General features: G+C 38.9%; 1 protein-coding gene across 8 annotated transcripts in view; it reads left to right on the top strand.

Moving 5' to 3' along the window:
- Positions 1–13,616, top strand: part of FHOD1 (formin homology 2 domain containing 1) — a 1,546,190-nt gene that overhangs the window by 1,226,935 nt on the left and 305,639 nt on the right. For 5 of the 8 annotated variants that reach the window (XM_044081395.1, XM_044081390.1, XM_044081388.1 and 2 more), the window contains exon 11: positions 8,705–8,845. The exons of the other annotated variants lie outside the window; for them this stretch is intronic. In XM_044081395.1, coding sequence (XP_043937330.1) covers positions 8,705–8,845 — 141 coding nt within the window. The remainder of the gene's footprint in view (positions 1–8,704; positions 8,846–13,616) is intronic. 8 annotated transcript variants of the gene reach the window in all.

Here is a 13,616-nt window from a genome sequence, read left to right as displayed (position 1 = left end):
TAAGCCGATTACCTAGAGTGACTTTTTATTCTGCATAAGTCTTTGTAATATTGAGCTGAAAGCGCTTAATCATCTGAATGCATCTAATTTTTGGATTTACCCAAAGGTGCTTATTTTGGTTTCTCACATTTACCCTCTGATAGTTGGAACCATTATCTACTTTTTGGACACTACACAAGTCTTTTTGGTTTATCTGGTTATTTGTTTTGACTGCATGTTCACACACACCTTTTTTCCTTTTTGAATAAGGTTTTGTTTAACAGTATTTGAAAAGAAATGGAGGCACCATCATTTTGTAAGAAAGATGTATTGGTTGTAGTACCTAAAGACAGTAAAGACCCATCAGACCTAGCTTCATATAAGCACATTTCATTTTTAAACCATGATTGTAAAGTGTTTGTCTGTAATAGCTAAAAGGACAGCAAAGGTTTTGCCAAAATCGATAGATATGGATCATTGTGGTTTTGTGGAGGGGAAGCAAACATTTGACAACATTAATAGAACACTGATGTTCCAGAGGGAGGCAGAAAGTAAGAAAATACTGCTGTTGTTGGGTCTTGAGACAGAGAAAACATTTGAAAGAGAAAGCTTAGATTTTATGAGTAGGGCAATTGAAGCATTTGCATTCCTTTATACAAACGTGTGTGTGTGTGTATATGTATACATGTATATATATATATATATATATATATATATATATATATATATATATATATATATATATATATGGGTCTACTTCGTTTCACTGAAAGTTCATTTCGCTGAAAGCTAATTTCACTGAAACTCAGTTGCCTGCGCGCAATTCACTGAAAGCTCTCTTCACTGAAAACTCATTTGACTGAAACTCATTTCATTGAAAGTTGTATATGGCCTTTTCCCCACTGTAGTGCGATCCTGGAGTTAGTATATAAAGTAAGGGGGTTGTGGGAAGCACAGCCCCCCCCCCCCCACATTGGAGGTGTGTGGAGGAAGTAGCCTCCCGCATAGTTTGGTTATATTTTGTCTTCTGGAAAGAGTTATACATTGGACTTGTAAGTATCCATATCTATGGTTTAAAACATTTAAAATAGGTGGGGGGCTTACACCCCCCATTTGGGGGGCTGTGCCCCCCACCCCCTTTACTTTATACATGGAGCATAACAGCCATACAGAATATTATATTCATAAGGTATTCTAAGAACTAAGCCAACACAGGAAGGGAGAAAAGAGATTTTGCCAAAAACCATGACTGCAATTAGGGGTACGGAGAAGGGTCTCACAGAGCTTATCTATCCTTCATGCCTAAGGTAGTGAATGAGCTGTCCCTTTCTTTTCCAATCCCCAAAATAAGAGGAAAGAATCTTACACTCTCTGGGCATTCACAGACAACTATGATTTTATCTGGAGAAAACTAAATCCTTCAGGAAGACTGACCAGCTGTTTCTATCTTTTATGAGCCCTAGGTTTGGTCAGCCAGTCCCCAAACAAACTGCTGCAACTTGGAATATCTAAGCCCATCTTTTCTACTATTCACACTAGGTTAAATCCCTGCCTTCCTGCCCAAAAGTTTATTGCACTAGGGGAGTGGCTTCCTTAGGGGTCTTACACAAAAGAGTGGGTGCCAGGTCTATCTTGGAAGTTGGTCCTCTATGCACATCTTCACCAAACACTAGAAAAGTGATGCTTTCTCCAGGTCCAGGAATGCTTTTGCAAGGTATGTCCTGTCTGGAGTGCTACACAGCTCATCTACTCATTATCCAGTCACCCTTCTCTCTCTAACTCATTCAGCCCTAGTAATCACACATGTCAGGAATGCTGCAATAGTTATTTCATTCAGGACATAATAATTTGTGTCAGAAGTTACCATAACAGTAAATGTTCTACTGATTGTAAAAGTTGCAGACTCCAAATCTGACCTCAAAGCAGTGACAAGTGGAGTACCACAGGGTTCCGTCCTGGGACCTCTCCTGTTTGATATCTACTTCTGTGAAGTACAGGCTAACACAGAAGGCTTCTGGCTAATAAAGTTCGCAGATGACTGCAAACTAGGAGCCATAGTCAAGTCCCCAAATGATGTGGACATCCTACAGAAGGGCCTCACTGAGACAGATGCCTGGTGTCAGAGCGATGGCCTCAAGCTCAGTGCCAAAAAGTGCAGTGTCATCCGCTTTGGTAAAAACTCTGTACCCATGAAATACCACATAGGCAGCAATCTACTTAACACCAAATGCGTGATAACAGACCTTGGGACACAGGTGGACAGTAGTCTCTCCTTTGATAGTCACATCGCCACAGTTGTCAGGAAGTCCTTCTGTGTGGCTCACCTCATCATAAAAGGGTTCTCATCCAGGAAAAAAGAGGTCATTGTTCCCCTCTACTCATCACTCATTAAAACCATTATAGAGTACAACGCCTCTTTTGGAATGTACCTCACAAGACATCTGCAGCAGCTGGAAAGGCCACAAAAGTACCTCACAAAGAGGATTACTGGCCTCAAACAAATGCCCTACACTGATCACCTCAAAAAACTCCAGCTTTACTCCATAGCATATCGCCTTCTCCGAGGTGATCTCTGCCTAACATGTAAAGCTATGTCAAACCCAGAGCTGTTGAACATGCTACACCTAAAGAAATCCCAATCCCTCCAAGCCACATGCTCTAGAGACCTAAACCTTGTCACCACAATAAACAGGACACGCTGGAGGGATAGATTCCTGTCCCAGAGACTTCCTATACTCAGGAACAAGCTACCCATCTATGTCAAGCAAAGTTCTTCTTTACACTCTTCAAGAAAAATCTTGATGAGTGGATGGGAAATAGGAAGTACACCCCAGGGATCACTTCTGTGTCTCTGCTGGACAGTGGCACAGGAAAATAACTTTCTTGGGTGGCGTAAGCTATGGAACCTTGCTGGCTAGGCTTACGTAGGCCCTTGGGCCAATAGCCTAGTAATTACCTATGAACCTATGATTACTGTTGTAGTATTCTTTCCCACACTCTGCTTGTCTTCTCTGACTTACTCCAACCTTCTTCTTCTTCCCCTCTACTTTAACTTCTACTCTGCTACATGGAAATGAGTGAGTTTACGTATCTGTTTAGCTACACACTGCTTAGCTGGCCAGTCTCCTTTTTTCAGGAGTCTTCAGGCTGCTGGCATGAAGGAAGTCTGAGGTGCACGCTTGTATGTGTATCTATATTCCCCCTATGCTTATGTGCTGAGGTTATGCATTAGACGTACAACTTCGGGAATGTATAGCTTCGGTGCCTGGCCAGACATCAGTGGAGAATATGTCAGAAATACTGCAGCAGTGATATGTAGGACATCTACTGTTATGGAAATTTCTTACACAACTGTATTGTCCTTCCACTGCTGGAACATTGGCAGGCTGTAGAAGTGGTGTCTGTCCCTTCAAATCTGTTCTGTTGTATTAGAAATTCAGTTTTAATAAGGAGAGCAGACCATTGTCCTGTTTATAGTGAATATGTCACAGTCAGGTATACAGATGTACCATAAAGCAGATGTTCCCCTCCAAGAGCTCCTTGGAATTATTCCTTAATGGTGACAGTTATGATTGCACATTGCTGTATCTATAGATACACGGACAGATATAGCCTTGAAAATCTACACTTCTTTCTGTATGCTGTGCGGTTGATGGTCACTATCTTGCGTCTTTCTAAGTTCTTGATTTGATGAGAACATGAGAAAGTGTTTGCTGAGATTTTTTTTTCATTTAAATTGATCTGTTTTTTCTGAGGCATTGATGACAAATCTCAAATAATCTATATTTGCCGCACTCAATATCTTTGTTACTGGCAGCCCTAGGTGTATTACAGAGGTTTTTCCAACTGTAAATTTAATTAATGCAAGAAATTGTAATGTTATAGTAAAGGAACATATATAGCAGCACCCAGTGGAAAACTACAACAGTTAAACTGCAATATATTTCATCAAACTGAAGCAAGAGGTAATGACAAGCAGGCTGTGTGGAGAAAATCTAGGTATCAGTAGCATTTTAAATAATTTAGTAAACAATACTTTACCTAGGTTATACTCACTTGAGCAAACTGCGGTTCACATTTTTTAACAGCATATGTACAGGATGATTATAGAGAAATACTCTGTAACTGTTCTGATATAGGATGAGTAATGTATGTGACAAAGTCTAATGCTGTGTGCACTAAAGTTTGACACCGCAAGGGTATAAAGTAGTGAGTTGTGCAGAAAATTGGGTGGTTGTGTGCCATACCCGATGTATTTCCTGCTGTATACCAGGTTTCCATGAATTTAACAAGCATCTCCAACTTAACGAAGGACAGAGTTTTTAAAATTATTTTTATTAACCACACCAAGAAAAAAAAACATAGCTTGCACTTCTCAGATGGTGATGAATGTTTGTGAAAAAGCAGTGGTTGATTTCTTCTGACAAGAGAGTGCCAGGAATAACAGATGATTGCCACCAATCATTTTATAACGAGCATTAATTTCCATCCTAGTCACCTGTGTACATCACCCTGCCCAGAAGCTCTCCTTCCCCACTACAGCTTTCCCTGTTTGCTGGCTCACTTCTCATTTCCCCATATGTCCAGATCACTTTTGAAGCTTTTCCAGAGGGATTCCCACTCATCTCTTGTTCCTCTGTTACCACAGAGTAACTCAGTACCATCCCAGCCCTTCATTGTAAACTTCATTACCCATCATTCCTTATTCCAGTCCTTCATTATTCTCTTCAGTACCCGTCATTCCTTATTCCAGTCCTTCATTATTCTCTTCAGTACCCGTCATTCCTTATTCCAGTCCATCATTATTCTCTTCAGTACCTGTCGTTCCTTATTCCAGTCCGTCATTATTCTCTTTATTACCCATCATTCCTTATTTCAGTCCTTCATTATTCTCTTCAGTACCCATCATTCCTTATTCCAGTCCTTCATTGTTCTCTTCAGTACCCATCATTCCTTATTCCAGTCCTTCATTGTTCTCTTCAGTACCCGTCATTCCTTATTCTGTGTTCTCCAAAGTTCAATTAGAGTCCCAAGCAGAGAGGGACAGTGAAGGGGCTCAGCATGTTTACCTCACCCATGGGGAGGGGGGGGGGGTTGCATGAGTTTTGGAAAACACATGCATGTTGAGATTTCTCTGGTGGATACCATGCAAACTACTTCCTATGCTTTTGGGTCTGTTTGCAAGGCTGCTTTCTGGCAGCATCCCTTGCAGAAGTGAGGGGAATACCCAGCACTGTTAGTCTGTTACATGGCCTCTTCTCTTGCACAGTTGAGTATGTGGTGGGATGAAAGGAAGCAAAAAAAAATGTGAATAACTCCTGATGGTTGCCTAAATGATGGCCCCTCTTGACCAACTCTCACACTCTGTGACGAGGGAATGAATGGATCAATTTGTTGAGATGGAACAGATGATCAGCAAAAACAACAGGGCTAAAAGTGCACAAAAAATCATATTCCCATTCAACTCCCACGCTTCCTGTGGAGACTTTTCCACTGTTTATAAACCTGTCTACTCATTTATGCCCTTTTACTGCATGTGCAGCAATTCAGAGAGTGGACAGTTTGGTGGAAGACTGCTAACCCCCTTTCATTCCTGCTTTATTATTACGTGAGCTGAGAGCCACACTCTTCAGATCACCTTAAGTGGTGGAAAAGGCCCTAATGTGATATTAGCAGTTCAGACTTATCTTTGGATTTATATATTTCTTGTGAAACTAGTCAGCTGGAGGTTTTGTGTGTGTCAGATAATCATGCTGGATGTGAAACTAGGATATGCTTTGCATACTGTTTAGTACGAACTCATTAAATGTCCACACATTTTTGTTCATTTTTGAGATCTGTCATTTCTAGCATTTTTGTAGGCTGTATAAAGAATTTTGAATAATTCTTTTTTGTGTGGCATGTTTTCATGACATACACAGTTGTTTTCGTTACTCTGTTAGGTTTGCAAATGGCAAACCTTGCATACCACAGTGATACAAGCATGTTGTTTGATTCCTAACAAACCACAGTGCCTATAACAATTCTGTTTGTCTTGGAAGTCTCCTAGGATTTGTTATATTTATAGCTAGCTCCCATTAAATGTCATGGATGGCTGAGGGCATTCACCTCAAATATTACAACAAAATGTACTCTGAGACTTGGCAGTATTATTAGTACATGTGTGGTTTTGATAGTGCAGTGCATAGTTCTTTTAGTATCTGACTACCCAGAGCACATTTCTAAATGGTGATGACTTTGGTACTGACAACAAGTAAACTTGCACATGGCAGTGGTCTTGTTTTTACTTCACTTTTATCTGATTAAAAATGGGGTATGAAAACACTGTTTCATTCACCTGTTTCTGCATCTTTTCTGTAAAGATTGCTGATGGCATCTATGCCAGACAGAAAGGGATTGGGCACCGATCAGCTTGAAAGCCTTTGTACAAGTATACTTGAATTCCAGATTTTGCGCTGTAGTACTTGGTCAGGCAGGTTCAGAGGCACACTTTTGTCTTATAGATTCCTTTTTTTCACATCAGAGTGGGGATCAATGAGTTGAGGATACATCCTAGCATTGAAATAACCTGTTTGGTTGACCTGTCTGGTTCTTAGAACTGAGAACAAGTTTAAGGTGCCTCAGTGATGTCATTAGTGATGGTAATAATTTCTGATTATGATGGATTAAGAGCATTTTTTCTAGGTAGAACAGGAGATGAGACCAAGTGCCATAGAATGTTCTGGAAGGCAGGTATTCAAGGCATCTGCAGTGCTTTCTGAGCTAGTGCTGGAACATTTAATTATTAAGTTTCCAGATCCATTTCTAGGAGAGAATGAGTTTTGATCCAAGGGCATGTGATTCCCCATTGCATACCCCTTCATCATTTGGGTATCCAGACTTGTGGACAACTTACAGTATCTGTGGTCTGTAGCGTGGAAGCTGAACCTTGAGCAAAATCTACTTGTTGGAGGACCACGGGCTGTGGAATGGGTTTTATTCTTGGTTTCACACAAGTATGATTTGGTTATTGCAGACTGAATGCTAAGGATCTCTCTCTTTTTCAGCGTCTAAGATGACATTGCTACTAACCTTAAACTGAAACAGGCATGGAGGGTTATATAACAGTATTACGAGAAGAGGAGGTAAAGTGTAGTTTAACTTGGCAAGAGTGCTGTAAAATATATTTACAAGCAACTTTCATGGCTGTTTTTTTAGAGATTGTGCTTATTCTGTGTAGTCGGTGGTTGTGGTTTTGTGATGTATTGTTTAAAGGATTTGCTAAAGTTGTTACACTAAAACTAAGCAAGTTACTGCAGGCAGTGCTGTATCTGTAAATCAGAAGTACTTTGGCTTGCAGTAAGCACAGTGGGTATGTAATCCCACATTTTTGTATCTTACAAGCATGTTTGATCCATGTAAACAAACAATAATGAATGTATAGCAGTCAGTTTGCTACTAAGCATAATCCTTAGTAAAACACTGCAGTATTCCTTGCCAGTCCCTTTTGGTGAACACTAATTACAGGGTAATAGTGGTTAAAGAAGACGGAGTTGAGTTGGGAGGAACCCTCCATGAAGCTGTGTAACACCTCAAGTCTTAAATCGGAGAGCATCTGTACAGTTAGATGTGAGCCTTTAGCGATTAAACTGACCGACGTCTCTGGGAAAGCCATTATGTTGACTATGTACTCTGATTATGTCATCCCCGCTTTAAAGGAAGATCCTAATCTTTTAACTGTCAGTAAGACATATTACTGCATATTTTCTTAAACAATATAGTGAACTTTCTGTTTTGTACACTTAACTGAAGTTTGTGGTAATTGGTCAGTATTAATCTGATCACTCACCCAACACCATTAAGAAAAAGTTAAGTAAATATAGTTAAGAATGATTGTGTATATAGTGATGAGTAGCACTAGGTATCTTTTTTTTCTTATAAGCATAACAAAAAATGTGCAGTACTTCTAATGATAATGATTGGGTTTCATAGACAAGTAGCTTATAGTGCAGTGCTAAGTAGTGGTTATTTGAATTGTATGGGTTTTAAAGACAATGTGTAAATGCATGTCTTAGGCATGAAACACCTCACAGACTTCCAGTAATTACTGCTGTGACCTGCACAACGATAGTCTATGAATTCTAACCAAGATGACCAAATTCCCTTCAGTGATACAGTGTAAGAGGACATCAAGCTAGTAAGTTTGGTTGTCTCTCCCTGTTGAAATGTTTCTGAGCACACCTCAGAGCAGTTTTCCCACATTATTCTACTCTTCTGTATTCTGCTTGGAATCTAACATTCATTTCTGGAGTAGTTTGCTGTTATGTGTTTGTCTTAGAAAAGCTAGTGTTCTACACATTACTTTACTGAGACGAGGCAAATAACTTTTTTCCATTGAAGAACAGTGTCTTTGCAAGTCATGTTGACTAATTATATAAACTAACATTTCACTGATCTGTTGTTGTTGTTGTGTGCCTTATTGTTAGACTAACCTGCTTTCTGTTAAATTGCTTTCTGTTACAGTGCACCATTATAATCACAGATAATTCTGTGTATGTGTGAAATTCACCAAACTCACCTGTGATACAAGTGTTCTGCAGAAACATTTTTGCATGTTTAACAGTATGTGTTATGCCTGCATCTGCTCTTTTGTTTACTTTGCAATCATGAGCTTATTTCTGTACTGCAACATTTAAGACAACTAACCATCACAAGTAATGACTAACTCTCTTTGCCTGTTGTTCAGATCTCCTTCATATAGCAGTGACCGTTACATTCAGACTCGTCCCTTCGTCAGTAACTATGTACCAACTTCTCTCAGCTTAGTTAGGAGGCAGCGACTGTCTAGCGGAGGTTCTGTATTTGATGAACCAGCTCCCACATTCAGGTTTGTTATTGTTACTCAATCTCTGCTTATTGGTTTGTTACTGCTACTCGATCCCTCCTTGTAAGGTGGTCAGGTTTGCATGGCATTTGATAGTAGCCATTGATGTAGTAGAATTAATGAAGTGTGTTCCATAGTCATCATTTTCCAAACCCAAAATTAAGTTAAATTCTATTAATTACATAGTCAAGAGCAACATGTGTACATCACCATTTAAAATATGGATGCAGTGTGCAGTAAAGTTTCAATTCCAGGTAAGAGGATTTTCTTTATTTTTATGCAATGGAATGATCAGCGTCTTTCTTTCTGCACACTTTTCTAAACAGTGTAAGCCACTAAAAGGTTCATCTAAGATTTCTGAAATATTTATTCTGAAAATTTATTTTCAGATACTGACTTGTATTCAGTGTTTATTTCCTGGTTTCTTATTAAGCTCAGTGACATTGCTGGGTGCTTAGATAACATGTTGATGTGCACTTTTCTGAATAGTAGTAGAATCCATACATCCTTCAGTCATACCACTCATCTGCTGTGTTCAAGAATTATGTACAAAGCTAAACATATTAAGGGGGTAGGGGTGTATCAGCAATCATTATGAAAACAATAAGAAATATGAAACTGCAGTATCTGGCATTATTGACTCTGTCAGTAAATTTCCAGAGAACCAAAAATTTTGAGGAACAGAAGAATATGAGGACAAATCAAGGGGATTCGAGAAGTATTCATTTAGTCCCTTTTTACATTTTTTTCACATATGCTGCACTGTTGTCCATTTAAACTGTCCCACAATACAGCCAATTAACTTTGTAGTGCATCTGAATGTATTTTTTCTCTCCTACTTGTGTATATACACTGAACTAATCCACTGTAAATCTTTACAGTATTTTGTTAATTCTACTTGCACAATTGTAGTAATACTTTTGTTATTGCTACTCATGTCGCATTGCTGTGATTCATTTTATATTTTTGTACCTGGGCCTTGACTGAAAAGCATTACTAGTGCAGCTCACTTTCCTGGTAATCAAATTGTAAATAAATACATAAATATTACTCTGCACCTTAATATTCAGATTAAATTGAAGAGTTCTACATTCATGGAACCTGATTTCTTATATAATTTGTGTATGTGTGTTAGTTAACTGGGTAAGCCCACTGGATGGACACAAGTTTCCACTGTTGAGGGGCATTCTGAGAGTTCTGCCTGGTAAAGTAATTTGCTCAGAGTTGCACAGTAAGCAAATGGAGATGAAAGGAATAAAAGTACATAAGGAAGTCACTTGTTAATAGCTTTACTCCTGTACACTAACTGCCAGACTTATTTCAATTTCCTTTGCTGTTATCCTTGCTTACTGTTTCCCTCCCATCTGTCTCACCTTTTCATGAATGAGGGATCCAACCAGAGTATGCCTGAGTCTTTGAATTACGTGGAAGCCATATTATACTAGTTATTGAAATGAACGCTTTCCCAACTTGGAAAGACCTGCTTCTCAGAATAAATTATTTCATTGTGGCACACTGATAAATCAGATGAAAGGAGAGTTTGTTGGTACAGAAATTGGATTTCTGTTAGTAACATCAGTGATTCTAGTTAAATAAATTTGAGAGGGTCACTTGAGGAGCCAGTCACTGAGGGAAACAAATGTCTTGTGATAGTTCTGTTTCCTAGGGCAAAAGAGGGTTGATGACATACCAATTGCTTTCATCAGAGACTGTGAGATAAATGCAGACGAATCCTGAATATGTATGGGATGTGACCGCATATTGTTACCTTCCTTGTAGGGGGTAAACCCTTTCAGTATGTGCAGGTGAATTTCCCTAGAACTGAATTCCATTCCCTTGTATTCTTTCTTGGCTCTCCTTTCATGTTAGGTCAGTGCAAGTCAGTGTCTCTAATGAATAATGCAAACCATTGCCTATACTAAATGAATTTGTTCTTGTATAAATTAATCCATGCAAGTTGCACATAGTCCTTAGAGGCTGATGTGAGACAATAGGTGAGGAGATGGCATGGTAAAGATAAATGGCCCCTGCCATGGGGATGGGGCTGTTGACTAGAACACTGCAAGATTAGCATATTCTAAGAAAAAATAAATTGGTGAACACTGTAGGTTGTCTTTGACCTGGGATGCAAAATTAGGTGGGAACAGGCCATGGTTTGTAAGATGGATGGTGTATAGTATGGAAGGAGGAGAGGATTAAATTAAACACTGCAAAAAGGCTAAATTAAATTAAGCACACTTTTACAGAGTGACTGTTGCAACTAATCTGACTGGCGTGTAAGACGGTAGGTAAAAACAAGCCAGAATTGTAACTGTAGGCGAGCCCTGTGGACCCTTCCAACAGTATTACTTTTTAAGTTAAAATGAGAAACAAAAAAGTCACTTAGCAGGGGAAGTGAATTTTAAGAGTACTAACAGACTTGAAGCGAGTGTTTTAACTTTCAATTTCAGGTTTGAGCAACGGTGTGGAACAGATATATGTACTATTACTTTATCAAAACTGCTATCTTTGGCATTGGCCTGTAGCTGGACTTCAATATTTCAGTACCACAGAACTGTCCAGTGTCATTTCTGCAAAACTATAGACTACACATGGAAAAAAAAACAGAGAAAAAAAAAAATCATCTGATTTAACTGTCAGATAACCATATGATGAGGCACTCTCATATTCACAATGTGTAGATAACATAAGCCCAAGTTGTCTTCTTTTTTATCTAAAGGTGTACGGTGATGGCACTTGTCCATAAAGAAAATTATTTTGAATAAAAACTATCAATTTTAATGGAGTATGTGGCTGCATCAGCAGTAAAAGGGCACAGATATATATGTTTTTTTTTTCTTTGAAATTTCCTATAAATGTTAGAGAATAGCTAGAAAAACAAATCTAATGGACAGATTTGGTAGTAAATGTGGCACATTTAAATGTCATGTTTTATGAAGACTACATCTGAGATTCCCAATTGATTCTAGATGATTACTTTTGAGATACAGATTTAACAAATTCACTGCATCTGTTTCCCCCAAATATGTTGACTTAAGACGTGACTATATTTTAATGGTGGTGCAAGGGGGTATCCCTTTGCAATGGGGATGTGGGTGGCAAGCCACCACTGGGGAGGTGGGATAAAGTGATTTTGACCATCTTCAAGAGTGTCCTTTCATAGTGTTTGAATTCGCAGAGCTGGTCTTTTTCAGAATTACCAATATCCATTTTCACTGTCCTTACATTAAGAAAACTTCTGTTTTAAAGTAGTTGATAATTGAATATTTAATATTTTGTTTAATAAAAGGTATCAGGTGTCTACTATTATACTGACATTGACTGAAACAAATGGCCCATATGTAGAGAAGTCACTGCTGGCTGTAGACATAGAGTCAGTGTTGGTGCTTCTGATCAGTTCATGTTCTGTGTGTTAGAAATTATCTCCCTTACTCTCCACATGAAAAGAAGTGGAACTTTGAGCTGTAAAGTAGAAATGAAGGCATGTTCATGTGAAATTGAACTTTTGTAACTAGTAAGCTTCTAGGTTTAAATTAAGGTGTGTGATGGTCCCTACTCCAGGCCAGTAATCAAGGGGTCTCGATCCTCACCAATGACACCAGTCAGGAATGGCCACTAAGAACAAAAATGGATACATACAGTATTTTCAGATGCAGCTGCCTTCACCAAGCACAGTTTCCCTTAAGAGCGCATGGAGCAGACTCCAGACCTGATGCTGGACTCTGTCTTGAGGCCCCAAACAAGAATTCACAGTGACCACTTTGGAGCTCTGTGTCCCTGTTCCATGTAGCTGACTGACACACTTAGATATCTGATTTTTACACACACACACACACACACACACACACACACACACACACACACACACACACACACACCTGGGAAAGGCCGGCACAGATTTACCAACTGTGCCCCCTCTGCCCAGACTATAAGATAATTAGGCTACCACCAGTCATCTACTCTAAGGCTGTTACAAAAGTACCCAGTTTTACTGAGTAAAATTGATACTAATACAAATGGTAGAGTTTGACCAATGCAGCAATGCTTTCAGGAGTGGCCACAGTGTCAATAAAATAAGCATAAGTACTCTTAAGATGTTAAAAGTATTCTCTAAAAGACCAGTCACAATGAAAGGTATAGAAATATTTAATAATAAGTAATAGAAAGCATGTGAATACCGAATATCTAGTTGCAGTGAGCACCAGAGTTTGTCACAGGGGAGATATAAAAAAAAAAAACAACACAGTTTTAATAGAGTCACACAGATGCAGGAAAAAACAATACTTAACTAATCACACTATCTTTTCCTGACTGACTAAAGAATTATTGTTCCCTAATTAGGTTATTTATTACAGCAAGGCACAATGATGAGTGATGAGTTGCTTACTACAGCAAGGCAAGATGAGGTGTGAGGTGCCTGCTACAGCAAGGCAAAATGAGGTGTGAGTTTGTGTGAGATATCTGTGAGATCAAGTGCTGCTGCAAGAGTTCTGTCATATATCTCACTAATATCTCAAAAATCATTACAGTGCTGATTATAGAATTGCATCACATCTGGTCACCTGACTGGTGCAGTACACACCCAGAGCTTTGATAAGATCTGTTGCAGCATCTGAAAGTTATAAAACAATTTCAAAAACTTAGCTCACCCCCTAAGGGCAATATAGTAAGATTCCTAGTTCTGGTTTTCCCAGACATTTTTTTCTCTGGCTGCAATCAGACCTGTAAGATAAAATCTTTATGGCCTAAGCCAACCCATTTAATTTTCAATTTT

This window comes from Protopterus annectens, chromosome 8.part0 (genome assembly GCF_019279795.1).
Source record: "Protopterus annectens isolate FY-2018-M chromosome 8.part0, PAN1.0, whole genome shotgun sequence".
NCBI lineage: Eukaryota > Metazoa > Chordata > Ceratodontiformes > Protopteridae > Protopterus > Protopterus annectens.
This window is presented reverse-complemented; position numbering and strand designations above follow the sequence as displayed.